Raw genomic sequence first — 18544 nt, forward strand, 5'->3', positions numbered from 1 at the left:
CTTGGAAGTTCTTAGCTAAGCCTTGGGCCAAGACCAAGGCTCTGCAGTGCTGCACTGAAAGCAGAACAATTGCATTTTTTGGCACCAGGGAAACTGCAGTGCCATGCACCCAGAAAAATAATTACTATCACCAAGTTTTCAGTATGGAGATGTGTGACATTCCTATAGTTGCAGTGCAGTGTGCCAATGAGTGCTGATCAAATGTATGGCACTTTGACACTTTATTGGAAGTAGAAAAGTTGTAAAATGCAGAGATAACCGGCCTGTTTTTGTTTACCATTCATAGGCCTTTAGTGTTTTGTTTATATTGAACACATCAAAACTACAGCTACCAGAATAAAATTCAAAACTTCGCCACTTCAGATTCATGAGGGAAAAACAACTTCAGAGCCCACACTGCATCTCAGCCTTACACCAGCTAGTGGACAAGAGCTGATTACTTTTGGTGCTTCAAAAGGCGCTCTCCTTTCCCATTGTGCAGGATGTCGCTAAGGACTCTTGGGGGCAAAAGAAATTTCACAGCTCACACTGCATCTTGGACTTAGCTCAGCTGTTGGAGCTGGGGCGGATTACTTTCAGTGCTTCAAAGGGCGCTCTACTTCCTCACTGCCTGGAACACATACAGGCGCTCCCGGCGATCAGGCCTGGCAAAGCTCATGCCAAAAATGGGCTTGTCTGCACCCATCAAAGCCCAAATCAGCCTAGGCCTGGCCATTGGAAAAACACATTAGGGAAATTAAATCTGTATCCCCATTGCATCCTTGTCCCCCGCAGTTTTGAAAGATATAACGAAGGAGGTGAGTCCTATTTTCACAGAAATATTTCACAGCATGTTCACGTCTGGTAATTTTCCTGCACTATGAAAGGATGCGTCAATCTTTCCACTGATAAAAAACCTAATCTGGACGCATCAAACCTGAGCATCTATCGCCCGATCGTCGGGCTGCCTCTTCCAGCCAAAATAGTGGAGAAAATCATGAATAAACAGTTTGCTCATTTTATCCTGGAAAATAATTTACTTGATCCCTCCCAATTCGGTTTTCGGCTAGAACACAGTACGGAGACTGCCCTGATCAAGGCCACCGAGGAGATTAGGACTGTGTTGGATAGAGGGGGTGCTGCCACCCTTATCCTCCTTGATCTGTCGGCAGCTTTGAATACTGTTGACCGTAATTTACTGCAACTGTGTTTGGACACATGAGGGGTTATGAATATGGCATTGTCTCTGCTATCTTCTCTTCTGAAGGAAAGAAGACAAACAGTGACCCTGGATCAGTTTAAATCAACCTCTTATGTTCTACCGAGTGGAGTTCCACAGGGCTCATCATTTAGCCCATCCTTGTTTAACATCTATGTATCAGAACTGGCTCCTTTGATCCAGCATTTTGGCTTCAGTCTAACATCGTATGCCCATAACACCCAGATTGTGGTTGCAGCATACAAAGATCAAGCCTCTCCAGCACTGCAGTTTCAAAACTGTATGGTGGAAATTAACAGATGGATGGGCAAGCACTATCTTAAACTTAGCTTGGGGAAAACCGAAGTAGTGATCTTTGGGAATCTACAACCCAGATGGGACGGCCTTTGGTGGCCGGCAGAGATGGGTGAATTGCCAAAACCGGTAGAAAAGCCAAAACATTTTGGGGTACTGATTGGCTACAAACTAGCTTTTGCTCAGCAGACCTATGCTACTGTGTCGGTCCCCTACCATCTGATTAAGAAACTGAAGAAGATTCTGCCCTATATCCCCATCGACTCCAGGAGGAAAGTGGTGACTACACTTGTGCTGTCAAAGTTAGACTACTACAACAGACCAATAGAAACAATATAAAAAAGCTACAGATGGTACAAAATGCAGCCGTAAGACTCCTATTTAATATACCTAAGTATTAGTCAGTCTCTACAGAAATTCAGAGACTCCACTGGCTTCCTATTGCACATCGTTTCAAGTTCAAAACGCTATGCTTAGCATATAAGGCCTTGAATAATTCAGGACCAGTGTTACTTGAAATCGTTTTCTCCTGGTACCATCCTGCCAGACAGCTACATTCCACTGGCGCCAAACTCATGATGGTTCTAAGGATTCGCACCTCCAGTTGGGGAGGCCGAAGCATTGCTTATGGCACGGCTAAACAATGGAATACGCTTCCAATGGATATCAGAGCTGCAAGCTCACTTGCCTCTGTTAGAAAGGGTCTTAAACCATGGTTATTCCAGAATTAGGTCTCACTTCTTACGGGCTTACTTTTAGTTTCCCAGCGCCAAGACACCTCTGGGTATTTGTGTGTTCAATAAATTATATTAACAGAGCATAACATTGATCTTAGTCCCTGCTTATTAGATTTGGTTGAAATGGTGAAAATGGTTAATGGTTTCAGGTGCTAAGAAACCTCCACTACTTTGCTCCATTATCAACTTCCTTACAAATGCCATCAGGCTAACAATCAAGAAATTGAGGAAAAGGATGGACAGCCCTAAAAAATCTTTACCTGGGCCCTTATGGAGCACAACACCCACAGGCACCTAAGAATCTAACTCTGGTACTTTGAGTACACCTAATGTAATTTGGGCAAGCGCCAACGGAAAAACAGTCAATCTCTACAATTCCTCAATCATCCCAGTGGAAGTCATTGGTACAAATTTGAGTATTGATTTACTGGGTTTGCCGCCAACTAAAGAGAAAAAAGACTCACTACGCCCTTTGCGAAGAAAAGATAAAGTCATGGCTGTGTGGACAAAGGAGAATTGTGGGTAAATGTGATCATTCTTTGAATAGTGCACAACTGATCAACCTAGGGGACCTAGCTTACAAGTTTTTTTTCTCTGTTTAATGGTCGCTTGAAAACTATTGAGGAATTTATTGAGAAATTATCGAAAACTGCCACTCTGTACAAGGTGATTCACACCAAGGATGCCTCAACTGCCACCCAATGATTGCTCATCTCCTGGTCTTTATGCTTATGCCTATAGCACAACTATGAGCAGTCTAATTCCTAATGAGCCTTGTTCTGATCCATCTTCCCAATCGGCACAGTCTAACGATACCATAGCACATACACCAGCGTTGGTGGAGAAAATCATATTCAATCTATTGCCTCTGGAAACCACTCCCTTTGTTATTGTGCTTAAAGAATTTGCATCGCTTAGAACACTTCAAAGTGAAAGACATGAGCAACTATTTAATAAAGTTAATGAAGATTAGGTGACTAGAATTTACTTCATGATGAGATAAACATAGTCCTCATGATTTCCCGGATTGGAAATGGGCCTATGCCTGATGTTAATGATTGTGTTGTGATCAGTTTTAGGAAATAAAATGTTGTGCTCAACTTTCTTAGTCGGCTCAATTCCCCTCTTTTGAGTCACAGTAAAATAAAGATTCTTCCTTTGAGGTACTTTAATAGACCTAGTGCTTGCAACATCCCAGATGTTTCTGCCAATCCAAAAATTGCTTCAATGGCCAGCATGACAACATTGACTGACACACTACCAACATGTCCAATCTATTGTGAGCCTAACTTAATTCCCCAATTTCTCATATAGCTCAATAAAATGTACCCATACCTCCATAGAAATGTTCAGATGCTCTTATTAAAGTACCTTGTCTGATAACTGCTTCAAGGGAGGTCATTGAGGTACCATATTTGCTCCCAACTAAAGCCTGCCTAATATTGTGGAGCAGAGTGCAAAGTTAAATCATTTGTAATGGAAAAGTTTCATAACAAGGTTCGACCTGATTTGTTTTCAAGAAACTTGGCCATTTACCCAGTGGTTTACTTCTTATCATAGTCCTGCCATTGCAGCAACTTCAGGAAGTGCTAAGGGGGTTGCTTATTTTGGTTTCAGTTTCCTGCCCAAGAAAAACTTGGATTCCCCCCATTTTCACCTCTTTTGGCTTGGGTGCAATTTTGGTCCTCATAATATAGATAATGTAAGAAATTGCATGATCAACCACATTTTGTGGAACCGATGCTGTAGATTTTTGAACCCTGAACACTAGGACCATACTAACCAGGCAATAGTGCACATGCTTTGACCCCTAAAAACCTTTTCAATTGGTACATTTAACTTACTAATAGGTCACTGGTATATGGTACTCAGTGTATCCAGGGACTGAGTGTTAAATGTCACTAGTGGGCAGCAGCACCTATTGTGCCACCACTAAAGTGAGAATGCAGAGCACATTTTTAGGCCTGCTCTTGCAGCCCGAGTGTGCATTTTTAAAACTGCTAATTAGCTATGGGAAATATAAACCTTTTGCCAGGTCAACACCTTCCTTTTTAATTCTTGTAACTCAACCCCAAAGTAAGCCCTAAATGCCCAAAGGGCAGGTGGCATGGTATTTAAAAAGTAGGACATATACATATGTTTTACATGTCCTCTCATTGACAAATCTCTAAAGTTGTTTTTCACTGTGGCAAGGCTATCTCTCCCATATAAAAGCACTGAGTTACATTATTTTGAAAACGGCACTTTTAGAAAGTTGATTTTTTTTTTCTCCCTAAGCCTAATGTTCCTTTCAGGCAGTGTTTAATGTCACCAGACTGTCAATGGCTCTCCTGCGACAGGATGAGTATTGCTCCCAGACAGTAGACAAAAGGCTTGGTTGTGGGGTGATGTTTTTCTCCCTGACAGAATGTCCATCTGGGCTGTGCCCAGGAACCTAATTAAACTTCAGAACGTGCCTACCCTGTCACAAACTGATATACCTCACACATCGGCTTGGCCCTTATATTGTCCTGCTAGCCAACTGGGCACAATCCCAGTAGGAGATGGGCAGTGCCAAGAAACATTTGAGTGACCAAAAGGGAGGGTTTGCCCATTATCACAGACGCACCTGTGGGTGGCCACAGGTAGATCCATGCAAGGGAAGAAAGATTCTACTAAATTGGATTTAGGTAGAGAGGGGCCTTGTGGGATTGTTTATAATAAACAAACACATGAAGTAAAAGGAAAGTAGGTAGGGGCACCACTGGAAACGTTGACCTCATTGGTTGGAGAGTAGTCAGGAGCTTCCCTTATCCACTGGTTGGCTCAAGGTATAAATGTGGCACACTCATTACCCCCATTCAGGAGGCATCTTGACCAGTTAAAGACAGAAGACTTTGCTTCCTAGTACCCCTTGGGTATCCAAAGATATTGAAATAGACACCTCACTCACTTTATCTTGACATGCTTCATCATCGGCTCCTATTCACACCCAGGTAGGATGGTAGCACCAGGTTGGATTAATCCAGAAGAATGGGAGTTCCTAGATAAAATCTGACTGGATAAGCAAGGATCCAGAATGAGAGTGAAAAGTAGAAAATATCTACAGATATACCCAAAGGGTTCCTTTATTGGTAGGGTACCTGGGGTATGGATAAAAAGGTTTCTCAGGGTTTTTGTAGAATCTAATAGCTCAGTTAACCCTAATATGTAAACGCCAACATGTTTCAGCCCATACTAAGTGCCCGTCTGGGGCCTTCGTCAGGGCAATTTAAAGTATCCCTGCCTTGCAATGCATGCATACCATGCACACACGTGAGGCCTAAGGCCCTAACCTGTCTTGGTCTTCTATACTTGGGGAATACCTAAGAGACAAAAAGATACATGAACGAGGTTGAAGATGGATCCAAAAGTATAATATGTCATACTTAAGAATAATCTATTATCCCAGTCTGAATTCCGTAGGGACGTGTAGTGATTCCCTTGTCCATACTTGTGTCGGGATCAGGGCTGTACTGCTCCTAATTTAGGATACCTTCCCTAAGTTAAAACTGTGAACAAATTGTTATAAGTTACATGTTGTACACTGTAAGGGCTTCAGCGCGCCCATTGGCTTCCCATTTGCTGTCTCCATATTCTTTCTCCCCATTTGTCCATGGCATGCATTTGTCATGCCTCTTCCTGTATTTAGCCCTACCTGATAGCATGGACCAATTGCACTATCCTTCCATTTTAGGGTCTGTTTCAGGGACTACTTTTTTTTGGTTAAAGAGCACTTAACATGAGCGCTCATGTTTTGACCTGCTACTCCAAGTTCCTCTGTTAACAGGCCTGTAAATCTTGTTCTTATGTCGTCATATTTGCTGTCTATTTAAAGACTGAGGTCAAATGCCAGACAATGTTTTCCGAGGGTGCCTATTTAGCTATTTTACACATGTAGACATTCGATAAGTCATCATACATGCACTCTGTCACTTGTCTTTGCACTTATGCATCCATTCATCAATCCAATGACTCATTCTTCTATTCACCCTCTGACACAAACTCAACATATGCAAGCCAAATCAAAAAAATAATAGAAGAAAAAAGAAAACATGATGGCTTCTAAACATGGTAAAACCAAAGGAAATGATGGACGGAGTGTTGAACAATGCAAGCACTCACCCCCAGTCAACTGATCTGGGTTTAATCCATCACCGTTCTTTAGCCCACTCTGCCACCCCAGTTCAGACATGGCCATATGCAAATCAGTCTGACCCTGTGCCTCATGGGAACAGTCCAGCCCGAATGGCCAAGCCATGTCTTCCCTGGACCGGAAACAAGCTTCCTAGGACCGGTTTCTGGCATTTCAGCCGTCTTCAGCCAGGCTTGCTTGAATCCAGTGGCAAAGTGAGCAAGGGACTCACGTCTGAGCATACCCTGCCAACTTATGGCGGACAAAGCAAAACCAAAGGAAATGATGGACGGAGTGTTGAACAATGCAAGCACTCACCCCCAGTCAACTGATCTGGGTTTAATCCATCACCGTTCTTTAGCCCACTCTGCCACCCCAGTTCAGACATGGCCAAGCAAGCCTGGCTGAAGACGGCTGAAATGCCAGAAACCGGTCCTAGGAAGCTTGTTTCCGGTCCAGGGAAGGCATGGCTTGGCAGTTCGGGCTGGACTGTTCCCATGAGGCACAGGGTCAGACTGATTTGCATATGGCTATGTCTGAACTGGGGTGGCAGAGTGGGCTAAAGAACGGTGATGGATCAAACCCAGATCTGTTGATTGGGTGGGAGTGTTTGATTGGTTCTGATGCTCCGTCCATCACCACCCCCTTTTGTACCGCTTTCTAAACATGGTGGGCATATGTTTGCCATAACAAAACTAAACATAGCAGTGGGTATCCTTTTTGCAAAGGTGTTGTAAATAGTCTATCATTGTTTAAATGTTCAAGCACGGTAGACACATTTAAAACGAATCATCTAGGAATGGTACAACAATGATACAATATGGACAACAACATTCCTTAAGGATTTCATTTCTTAGATAAAATGGTCAAGAGGAAAATGGCGTACTGCAGATGAAATGAGCAACAGTCAAGCAACCATTAGCATTGCCTGGAGAGCTGTAGTATCTGGTTAGGACACATTAAAAAACGAAATGAGGAGAAGCAAAGAAATGAAAGGGAATCTATAAAAAGAGAACATTCTTAACCAAAGGACTGGCCAATCAGCCCCGATACTGATACACTCATTTTCATGCTGATTTAAACACGTGATCGGAAAATGCCATCATTCACAGGGGGAAAGAGCTAATGACTGATGCAGACTGGACCAGTGCTCCATGCAATTTGCTGCCATGATGGAATTTGAATGACACTCAGCCAGACCAATATAAGAGCCGAGTGGAACTAAAGATCCTCTACCTATCTATATGGATATATATTTTCATTTGTGGATGTATGTACTATTTAATGGATTTTTATTATTACAAAATCTTGGCAGACATCTTAAAAGAGGTTCTAGCAATAATTATTAAAGTGCAATTCTTCTCCCACTGGGGTTTGTTGGAGCCAGTGGCCCACAGAATAATCATAACCTACAAAGAAAATTTGACATGTTGTGCAACAAAATACTTATCTGTAGGCATACAGAGAAATAATAATCTACCCTTAAATGAAATTTGATTTTAACATATGCTTTTCACAATCAATATGTCAAGCCTAATGAGTTTATCATAACTTTTCATATTAAACAGATCAGACCTAAGGCAACAGAAATCAGGCGTGTTGCAGTTATCAGCGTGGTATCGCCATAACCAGCTGAGGCCTCCTGTACTGAACATAAACTTTCCCACAAGGCAACCATCATGCATACAGACATAAAATAACATATTATACAAAATAACAATTTGCAAAGCACAATACTATGAGACGTAAGAGGATCTCACAAGGATTCTGACTGTAAAAAATCTCCTATACCAGCAATTTGTCTGAGGGGGTAATCAGCACCAAAATGCTAACCTACTACGATGTAATCTGTGAGATTCCATGTAACAAAATATCTATCAGTTGGCTTTAACACTGAATAATAACAATCTACACTTAACAACAATTAATACATCAGGCCTACTGCGTTTATTATAACTTTTCATTATAAACAATCAGGCCTATGATCTTTATCATTGGCTTGTCACCATAACCAATTAAGACCTACTGTGGCGGTTCTTGTGGCATGCATACTAATGCACATTACATGCTTATATCTAAAATGGGGTTTCCATGTTAAGCTTGATCACACTTAGAGAAACTCATGTTATTATCAACCATAGTAAAGCGTTTTCATGTTAAGTTAGCCATAGTTAATATTGGCCTCAGTAAAGTGTGGAGAAGTGTGGCTCACTGGTTAGAGTAGGCAGACCTGGAAGCAGAGGTCAGCCCGGGACCAGGGTTCAATTCCTGGCTCGGCTGGGTCTTGAGTCCATAAATTGTCCATGGACTCGATAATTCTCGCTCCAGTGCATACTCGATTCATGGGTTCACACTCTGCGACTCTGGGCAATAGCTTGCTTAATCTCCACAATGGCCCCTCGCGGCGGGATGCCTGGCTTTCACCTTGTGGATGCCCTGCTGGGTTATCTCACAGGGGAATACCAGGACTGGTTCCCTAAGCAAGCGCTTAGAGACCGGTTGGTGATTTGCGCTATATAAATATCTGTACATTTACATTTACATTTAAAGTAATTCCTCCTAACATTGAAACTATGCTTTTGTCTGCTTGTATTATCTCACGTTTTACTCTCATTTCAGGAGCCAAGCTAACTGCCGTAGTTTGAACTAACCAATAGTCAATTGTTTAGTTTCATTGGGAACATTTTATTTTTGCTACTTTCACTGTAACTGAATATTTCATTTATGTCATCTGTGTTGGGGGATGGCTTGACGTGATGCACCATGCTGTGCGCGTCGTTTGTGTGATGTCTTGGAAACTGGGCGATAATGCTTTATTGTTGAAAGGGTGGAATTTGAACTGGTTCCCACTTCTTGGGGACGGTGGGCAGCATAGCATTTGTTGAATCCTATGTTATAATTGTGCAATGCTGATCTAGCTAGTTTCAGATGCTCCAATGTACTCTTTTGAGAGCAGGTTTCGCTTCCCTCTCCCTTGGGCCCGATGAACGACCATTCCGTTTTGCGGGCCACAGATTGTGATTTTTTTGCGACTCGCAAAACAAAATGTACTAATGTGTCTCAAATTCATTTTGCGATTCCCAATGGGATCGCAAATTACCTGCCTCATCAATATTCATATTGGGGAGAGGAGTCTAACGGCTAGGGCCGACGACCTCGAATCTGGGGAACTGGGTTCGAGTCTCGGCAATGACGCTAAACATCCTGTGATTCTGGGCAAATCACGTAATCTCCCCGTGCCTAACAAAAATTAATGTGTCCTCATGAAATGCAACTGGTGCTATGTAAAGCGCTCTGATACCCAATTCGGGTCATGTTTGCGCTATAAATATTTATGAGGCAGTCGCTATTTGCAGCCCATTGGGAATGGGCTATAATCACAGGGATGGTGGCCTGCTGGGGAAAGCAGACCACCATGTCTGTGTTTGCTTTTTAAATGAAGCAAAGTATTTTTTTCTTCAAATGCAGCCTGTTTTCCATAAAGAAAAATGGGATGTGTTTAAAAGAAAAAAATTAAAGGATTTCTTTTAGTTATTTCTTTTCATTTTTTATGTTCAGGCAGTTGTCCGTTGGACCACTGCCTGCTCTTAAAAAACATTTCACTGCCAAACACTAACCCCTTCCTGTTTGTGACTGGTTTACCACTAATTTGAAAATGGTGGTAACTTCGATTGTTTTGGCTCCACATTTGCGGTCGCAAAGCAATCGTACATCGACCTGCAACTCGCTTTTAGTAAGGGACGCCCTTGGCACACCCCTTCCTAATTGCGACTCGCAAACCCTATATTGCGAGTTGGTAATAGGTTACCGATTCGCAAAATAGGGTTTGTACATGCTGCAACCCTTTTTACCGGTCGCAAACAGACCGATTTTCTGTTTGTGACTGCTAAAAAAGGTTGTACATTTGGCCCCATATTCTTACTTTGACACACTCATAGATTTAAACTCTTAAGCAAATCTATTCTCCTTCACCTGTCGAACCTTCATTTGGGTCCCCCTTGAGATGTTTTACTTGCTTAAATTTTACCGCCTTCCTTTCAATCCTTAGTTTAGCATTATGGAATTTCTCTTCAGGGGAAACAGTATCTCTTAAATTTTCATATGACAATCCTTACATAACCAGTCTTTGTATATGCTATTTTGATTCATGCCTTGGATTATATTGAACTATGCTTTCACAAGGTGAATATTGAGTTATGATTAATCCTAATGATTTAAGTTTGTAACTTTGCTAATATTTTAATACATCTTCATGGTATACAAATCTACTACTTTGTCTTCCTTGTGGTGCAAAATGTGCTTTATTGTCATTAATATATTGTTGAAATGTTGATAGTGAACCTCAATTCGAGACACAGGTTCATCTACTTGAGCACAGCTTGTACTTAAATTCACTCCAAAAGTCTGCATGGTGCAATACCCATCCTATGCTGCTTCAGTTCATAAATCTTTCCACAAGGAAACCATCAGGTATACCGTAATAAAATTATAATTATATACAAAATACAGCTATGAAAACAATACAAAATCTCTACTCATAGAGGCTAATAAGGATTACCATATTGCAAAATATCTGTCCCTATGTTTTGTTACGGTGTGTCACCAGTACCTAAACCATTGACTTCGACAGAAATCTGCAATACTCCATGTAAGAAAATGCCTGCCTACAGGTTTTAGCACAGTGTAATAACAATCCACAATTAAAAATTAAAAGCCACCATGTCTTTAACACATATGTTTCATATTAAGTAAGTAAATCCAACTTGATCAGCCATAACATTTCATTGCATTCAGATCTCACTTAAGGAATGTTATACAACTTTTCCCAGTGAACTGATAAGGCCTCTAACCTATCCCACTGGCTCAATACTGTATATAACCTAGGCCAATACATGTACATAGAAGCTGGCAACCAGCAGGCACACATTTAGTGTTCAGCTCCAGACTGGCACCTCGCCTCAAAAACGCACCATACAAGAAAAAAACTCAAAGATGGTACACCTTTCTCTCTTCAAGCAGCCAATCTATGGAATTCATTACCCCCAAACATAAGTTCTATGGATAACTATCGTATCTTAAGAAGGCTACTCAAGAGGTGTCTCTTTCCTACATAACCACCATACTCAAACACTAATGTACAGCATATACCTGTGTATGTAAACATTTATAATTTGATTGTATTTATGTATCTATGTATTCCTTTGTACAAATATGTATAATAACTATGGTTTTTAAATTAACTAGATATTCTTTATGTAGTGATGAAGCCTAGCCCCTTTGATTTTGGCTTTACATTTAACCCAACACAAACCTATTGAAGTGCACATAAACTGGGAACCATTAAACATAGTTATAAAATTACAAATATGTAGGGAAAAACAGCTTGCTAAACAATATACAACCCCTCTCAACAGAGCTTAACAAGAATCAGCACATTGAAACCCCCAAGGTTTTATCAGAGTAGATGCCCAAAGACTAAACATTTGCCTGCTACGGTAATCTGTGAGATTCCACACAAAAATACCTATCTATAGACTTTGATGCAGAGTAATAACAACCCACACCTAAATGCCTATTGGCCTTAACATATCCTTTTCACAATAAATATGTCAGGCCTAGTGCCTTTATCATAATAGCTTGTAATAAACAATTCAAACCTACAGCCATGATCATTGGCATGCCATCAAAACCAACTCAGTCCAGCCGAATTCATTATAAACTTTGTCAAAAGCCAAAAAGTGCAATACAGGAAGACTTTTTAGTAGAGGCACACAAATTAGGCAGGAAGACTTTTTAGTAGAGGCACACAAATTAGGCCCAATCAAATCCTGTCCTCATGGCCCAAGATGCGGATGGAGCATACACCAATTTCTCAATAGAACTCTGAAAACTCTTTTTTATTGATCACATAAAGTCAGGTGACAGTGTCACTGTAAAGCCAGACCTAAAAGTCCATTTAGTTTAATGACTGCCCTTCTCCCATTTGTGCTGCTGTCAACAAAAGATACTGTAAATTATCGAGTTATCTAATAAAACATATATTCTTGGCTGTCAGCATGTGGGCAGAGGCAAAGTTCCTCTCCTGGTGATTGTCACATAATTATATGTTGAGAGCTGCAATTTCAAGCTAGGCCATAAGAATGCTTGCCAAAGCAGTAGATGTTTTTTCCTACATTTGTTTAATCCACCCCAGGAGGAGGTAGTGCAACCAAAAAATGCATTATTGAAATTTCAATTCAATTCAATTCAATATGTCTTTATTTCCATTAAAAATCATACAGACGTTTACATTTAAAACATAATACTCAATTTCATTTTCATAGATTTTTACAAGTGTATACAATAGAATAACAGTCAAAAAGAAAGAAGTAGATCCACAATGTTAAAGTACCTTAATATGTAATAAATAATTAAAACTAATAAAACCTCTGACCATTGTGCCGCAGAAATCAATACCAGTGAATATCATTTTATATATAAAAATAACCAGGTAAGCACACTAAATTCTAATGCAACAACAAAACAATGTGTACTACTCCCACATCATTAAATTCATCTAAAAACTTTGTTTTATTTTTTCAAAAAACAAACTAACTTGGCCTCATCTTCTTTGCACGGATGGCCCACATCCAACTTAAAAATTTGGCAGCTGCAATCACTATGGGTTCATTAGTGTCAGTTTTTTAAAATCCTGAATGCTTTGTTGCCGGAACTAATGCCCAAAATCAAACAAAATTGGTTTGAGTCATTTGTGCCTAGGAATTTTATAAGCAGGGCATACACATAAAATGTGAGCTAAGGATTCGCTCTGTGTTAGACAGAAGAGGTCATTTCACTATGCCCTTATGGCAGCATGGCATTTCTGCTAGCATATGTGGAGGCCAGGAACGTGCCCAAAAAAAAGCTGAGTTTTTTGTATTGCACGCCAGGGACACATTAATTCTTGTTTTTTTTTTTATTCCATAACGATGTGCATGGTATTCTTTGATGATACCAGAAATGGTGCTAGAATGGGGCCCGAGATTGGGTGGTTGATTTACCACATGAACCAGAATTTGAATTATGGTAACAAAATTTCTGGGGTGCACTGAGAGTACTTATTCCCATTTCCTCGGAAACTGGATTCGTTATATAGACGATATTTTTATGACATGGACTAATACAGAAGAAAATCTCCAAAGTTTCCATTGCTGGCTCAACAACCGCACTGAGGACATCAAACTCAGCATTAACTACTCCAAAGTAAGAATTCCATTTCTTGATGTGGAGGTATATCCATCTGACAATGGTTTGGCGACAACATTATTAAAAAAACCAACAGATCGTAATAAAATGTTACATTTTGCAAGTAACCATCCTAGGAATTTACGTGAAAATTTACCTTTTGGGCAATTTTTACGCGTGAGACGTAACTGCAAATTTAAGGATGAATATGTCTTTCATGCTACTAGACTGTCCAATAATCTAATCACTAGAGGTTATCACAGGAAACTCCTGAAAAAGGCTATGAAAAGAGCCTGGTGGACACCAAGAGAGGTACTTCTTCAAAAACACGAAAAACCTCCACTAGACAGGATTGTCTGTGTCTCTACGTACTGCCCTAATTCAAACAACCTCAAAAAGGTGATCAATCAAAATTGCCATCTGATAAAAAATCTCGACGCCTCACTTAAACAATCGGAAAAAGAAATTATTCCAGGCATTTTGTAATTTTTCAAAATGTTTCCCCACAAGTTGACTTGAGGTTTAACAGTAGCAGTACTAGCACTTCTGTTGTTCACTCTTATGGCAGCATGGCATTTCTGCTAGCATATGTGGAGGCCAGGAACGTGCCCAAAAAAAAGCTGAGTTTTTTGTATTGCACGCCAGGGACACATTAATTCTTGTTTTTTTTTTTATTCCATAACGATGTGCATGGTATTCTTTGATGATACCAGAAATGGTGCTAGAATGGGGCCCGAGATTGGGTGGTTGATTTACCACATGAACCAGAAGGAAGAGTGAAGCAATATTTACTTTTAGGACATTCTCTGCCTTTGAATTATGGTAACAAAATTTCTGGGGTGCACTGAGAGTACGTGAACCATTTTCAACCAAAGCCCTATTGCTTACCTCCTTAAATTACCTCTTTAAAAATATATCATTTAGTTGGCTACATCTATACCAGTTACAGTTACTCAAATAAAATTACCCTTTTCCGCGTCTTCTCTTTCAAGAAAGGTCGTATCACTGTGTACAAAGCATGTATATACCATGGTTGGTTGACAAAATGAATTCCCCCGAAGCGAGCAGGAAAACTGTCCTAAAACAAAAAACAAAATCATATTTATTAGAAGGAATATTTTAAACAGAAGCAATGCATCCATCACAGATTTTAATGAGTAACGACATTATTGAATTTACATGAAAATTGGCAGAATTTCTGACTGATCTTCAAATAACAAAATTGCAGTTTTCCCCAACTATGTAGAAAAGAGAAAAATGGCCTAATGAGCTCATTGTAACTTAAACTTGTTGAGTATAAATGTTAACTAGTTTGTTAAAGTGCCTATAGAATCAATATGAAACTAAAAAAGAAAGTCCCATTGCAGCAGGATCTCTCGTCCGATTAGTAACCTGAAAAATAGTGAGTGCAGTGTAAATAGTGCAACTAACAAAGTTTTGAATACATGCTGTCAGAAAATGTTTGTGTACAGCATGTTTTTGGATTGGACCTCCAATCCCTTTTTGAGCCACAGTAATGCGTGAAATGTGCCTGGGCTAAAAAGCAGCAACATATTGTTTTGTGCAGCATAGATGTCTTTGAAGTTGTTGTTTTGAGCTGACACCCAGGCATGTTAGACGTTTTCGTGGGGCCTGGGTCAGCAACTTCACTGGGCCCCCACAGGATTAGCCCCTGTTTTCAAATAAAAACAAAAAAAACTTGATGCAGGGTCAGAGAAAACATGACAATACAACATCTGCCACCATGTAATGGTATTAGCTGACTCATCATTATTAAACAGGACATTGTTACTTTAAAATCGACAAATAACCGCTGTAGCACCCTGACAAACAGGCCGATTACAATCTTGCTAGGAAAGCCCTCCGTATGACTCGGATCCAGAGGGCTTTCCTGGTTAATTGCGCTTGGCGAGTCAGAGCGACTGATTCTGATGCACCTGTATGGTGACGGACTGGGTTCGCTCAGACTCCCATTGAACTCTATAGAAGCCTGCATACCAAACGCCTACACAGCCTCCCATAGCAAAAAGGGGTGGGTGGGGAAATGCGTATACCCTGTGGCGGGCACCCCATGTTGCCCGCCACACTGTGCATGCTTGGAAAGGGGGGACTCATGGGTACCCCCACAGGACTCATTCAGAGGGCCCTGGGTGAAGGGGGCCTGCTACAGCCCTCCAAAGTCCGATTCCGACAGCTGTTTCACCTCACTGAGACCAAGGCGATACGGCTGTCCGAATCTTGCCTCATAACGCTCATTCGGAAGCCGAGTCCATTGCGTGGCACAATTCGGCTGCGAATGAGTCGGACTGGCAGGATCGGGTTCAAAAACAAATTGGTCTACACAGATGAGATGTTTGCATCTTGGTCGCTTGGAACGGGGGACGATTCGGTAGGAAACATAGGCTCCGAATCGGATTTGCTTGCTCCGGAACCCATCTGAAGGCCTTCCTAGCGAGATCCGAATCATCCCCAAAGTGTGTGACCTAGGGCATAATTTCCCTCATTTCTGAAAGCCCCGCTGAATTGTGATTGTTTCAGTGGGTATCCTTTAAAATGGCTGCAATATTTTAATCAAAATTAGAAGTATGGCTCCGTTTGTGGAATTAACACTGAAAACCTGTAGAACATAGATCTATTGTAGAACAAAAGATATATATAAATTTGCTTCTGTAGGATTGTGCCCGCCTTTGTAGTGAAGTTCAGTCTGTTAGTGAATACACACAGGACATCTTCTGGGCACCTGAAACAGCAGCAAATTCACCTCAGTTCTTCTGGACTTTCCAGTGAATTCCGTTTTATTCAAAGTTGGAACCAATCAGGTATTCATAAATGTGTCCAGTGCTGATTTACGCATGAAGAATTAACATTGTGCACATGCGCATTTGCACTTTCTAAATTTTAGGTTTTTTTCTCAACAAGAATCTTTTTTTTTTGTTGCGAAATCCCCTTTGCTTCAACACAAACAGTTTAACGGTGTCCCATCCAAAGGTACCTTTTCCTGTGCCTCACAAGACTAGATCTACAACTGAATCTAGTGTATCCAGTGTGGGAGTGCACCTACCAAAAATGTGTGAATAACTACAAACACTTAAGTTAGTGGGTGTTCACCTACTTTTTTTTTGTTGTTGTGCTTTTTGAAAACCTTTATTGAAGATTAAAAGCATGTTGCAGAGGAGGAGCCTAGCGCGTGATCAAGATGGCCGCGTGAGCCCAGAGCTCCCGAGACCCTCGTTCCCTCCGGCAAATATCCTGTGAAGAATCCTGTTTTTAACACCCGGAATATTGGAGACGAGCCGTTGCTGAGGTGATCGTCACTGTCCGGACTGAAATCGCCCACAGGAGGCCGAAGTTGTGACACGTGGAAGTTTGCGGCCTACCCCCGGAAGATGCCCGGGGCTTGCGCTGGCACGGTGCCCGAGCACTAATTGAACAACAGCGGCCGCGTGAGGGGCGAGCCATCGGAAGGACGGTGTCATCACTTTTGCTTTCGCTTTCATGTTTTCATCGCGCCCTGGCCTAGGAGTGAGTCGCGACAGTCACTTGTTACACTGTCGACACGTGCCCGGGCCCGGCGTGGGAATTGAAGGTTCAGAGGGCCCCGTCTTCTCTGGATGGGCAAGGGAATTGTTTCTGCAGCAGATCACGATGTCGGCCAAATCGGAAGCCGAAAAACAGAAGCCCAAGAATACCAGGCGGGGAGGATACACCCAAACCAACAATATGGATCGTTATGCCCAGCAGAAGGGGTCACCTGGCGGATCGGGACGGCCACTGGAAGCCTTGAAAGATGGTTTGCCCCCCGCAACGGAACCAACCCTGTAGGATGTCATGGGGGCCATCGAGGGGATGCAGTCCTCTGTTGGGCAGCAATTCGAGACCCTGGCACATAAAGTGGACACAATCTCGATCGACGTCAATTTGATTCAGGCAGACCTGGGGAAAACCAATGAACGGGTTCAATCCTTGGACCTTAAAACCTCTGGCCTCACGGGAGACGTCTCTGATCTGCAGCTGGAAGTCCGTAATTTGAGGACCGCAAACGACCTCTTTGCCCGATGGCTGGAGGACTTTGAAGGCCGGGCACGGCGCAATAATGTGCGCATTATTGGGGTTCCGGAAACCTCGGAGGAGCAGTCGGTGGACATGTTCGTGGAGGACTTGGTGGTAAACCATCTGGCGCCCAAAGGCCTAAGTAAGTTTTTTACTGTTGAACGTGCCCACAGAGTCCCTGGTGGGAGGCCCAAGGTAGGGGCCCCCCCGAGACCGATTGTCGCCAGGATCTTTAATTTCAGGGACCGCAACGCCATTCTACAAGCATCACGAGTGTCCGGCCCGATGACTTTCCAGAACACCACAGTGAGTTTTTATCCTGACTTTACCCAGGTGGTGCAGAAGCAAAGGCAGAGCTTCCTGGCGGTTAAGAGACGGCTGAGAGAGATGGGACTGAAGTACGCCATGCTCTTCCCAGCCAGGTTGCGTGTGGTGTATGAAGAGCGGACTTTCTTTTTTGAATCACCGGACATGGTCGGAGACTGGCTGGACACATTGCCCCAACGACGGACTAGCGGGGAGCATGCTGGTGGAGCAGAAGGTGGCCATGATGAACAAGAGTGAGGACTCTGGTGTCAGACCATTTTGACTTTGCCCAGGACAGTGAATCACAGTTTTCGGTCTTTTCGGGAGGGTTGTAGCCCGGGGGGCGGCGGGGTTATGATGGGAACTTCTTCCTCCTCTGGGGTTCTTTTTGTAGACTAGTTTTAGAATAGGGCGACAGGCACACTGCAAGTTGGGGGGGCTTCTTAAGCTTACGCAGGGGTGCAGGGTGGGGGGTGGTATGGGGTTGTTGAGGTGGTTGTTGTTGGTTTCTGATTTGCAAGGCGTAGTGATGCAAGCTTTTGTTGCTCGAGTGCTGTTCTACGGGGGGGTGGAGGTCTCGTT

The 18544-nt window shown here is 42.1% G+C and overlaps 1 protein-coding gene across 1 annotated transcript in view; it reads right to left on the bottom strand.

Moving 5' to 3' along the window:
• The window catches only part of CLVS2 (clavesin 2), a 414386-nt gene that overhangs the window by 103146 nt on the left and 292696 nt on the right, over positions 1-18544 (bottom strand). The window contains exon 3 of the mRNA XM_085611751.1: positions 14574-14684. Coding sequence (XP_085467877.1) covers positions 14574-14684 — 111 coding nt within the window. The remainder of the gene's footprint in view (positions 1-14573; positions 14685-18544) is intronic.

This window comes from Triturus cristatus, chromosome 6 (genome assembly GCF_964204655.1).
Source record: "Triturus cristatus chromosome 6, aTriCri1.1, whole genome shotgun sequence".
Lineage (NCBI taxonomy): Eukaryota > Metazoa > Chordata > Amphibia > Caudata > Salamandridae > Triturus > Triturus cristatus.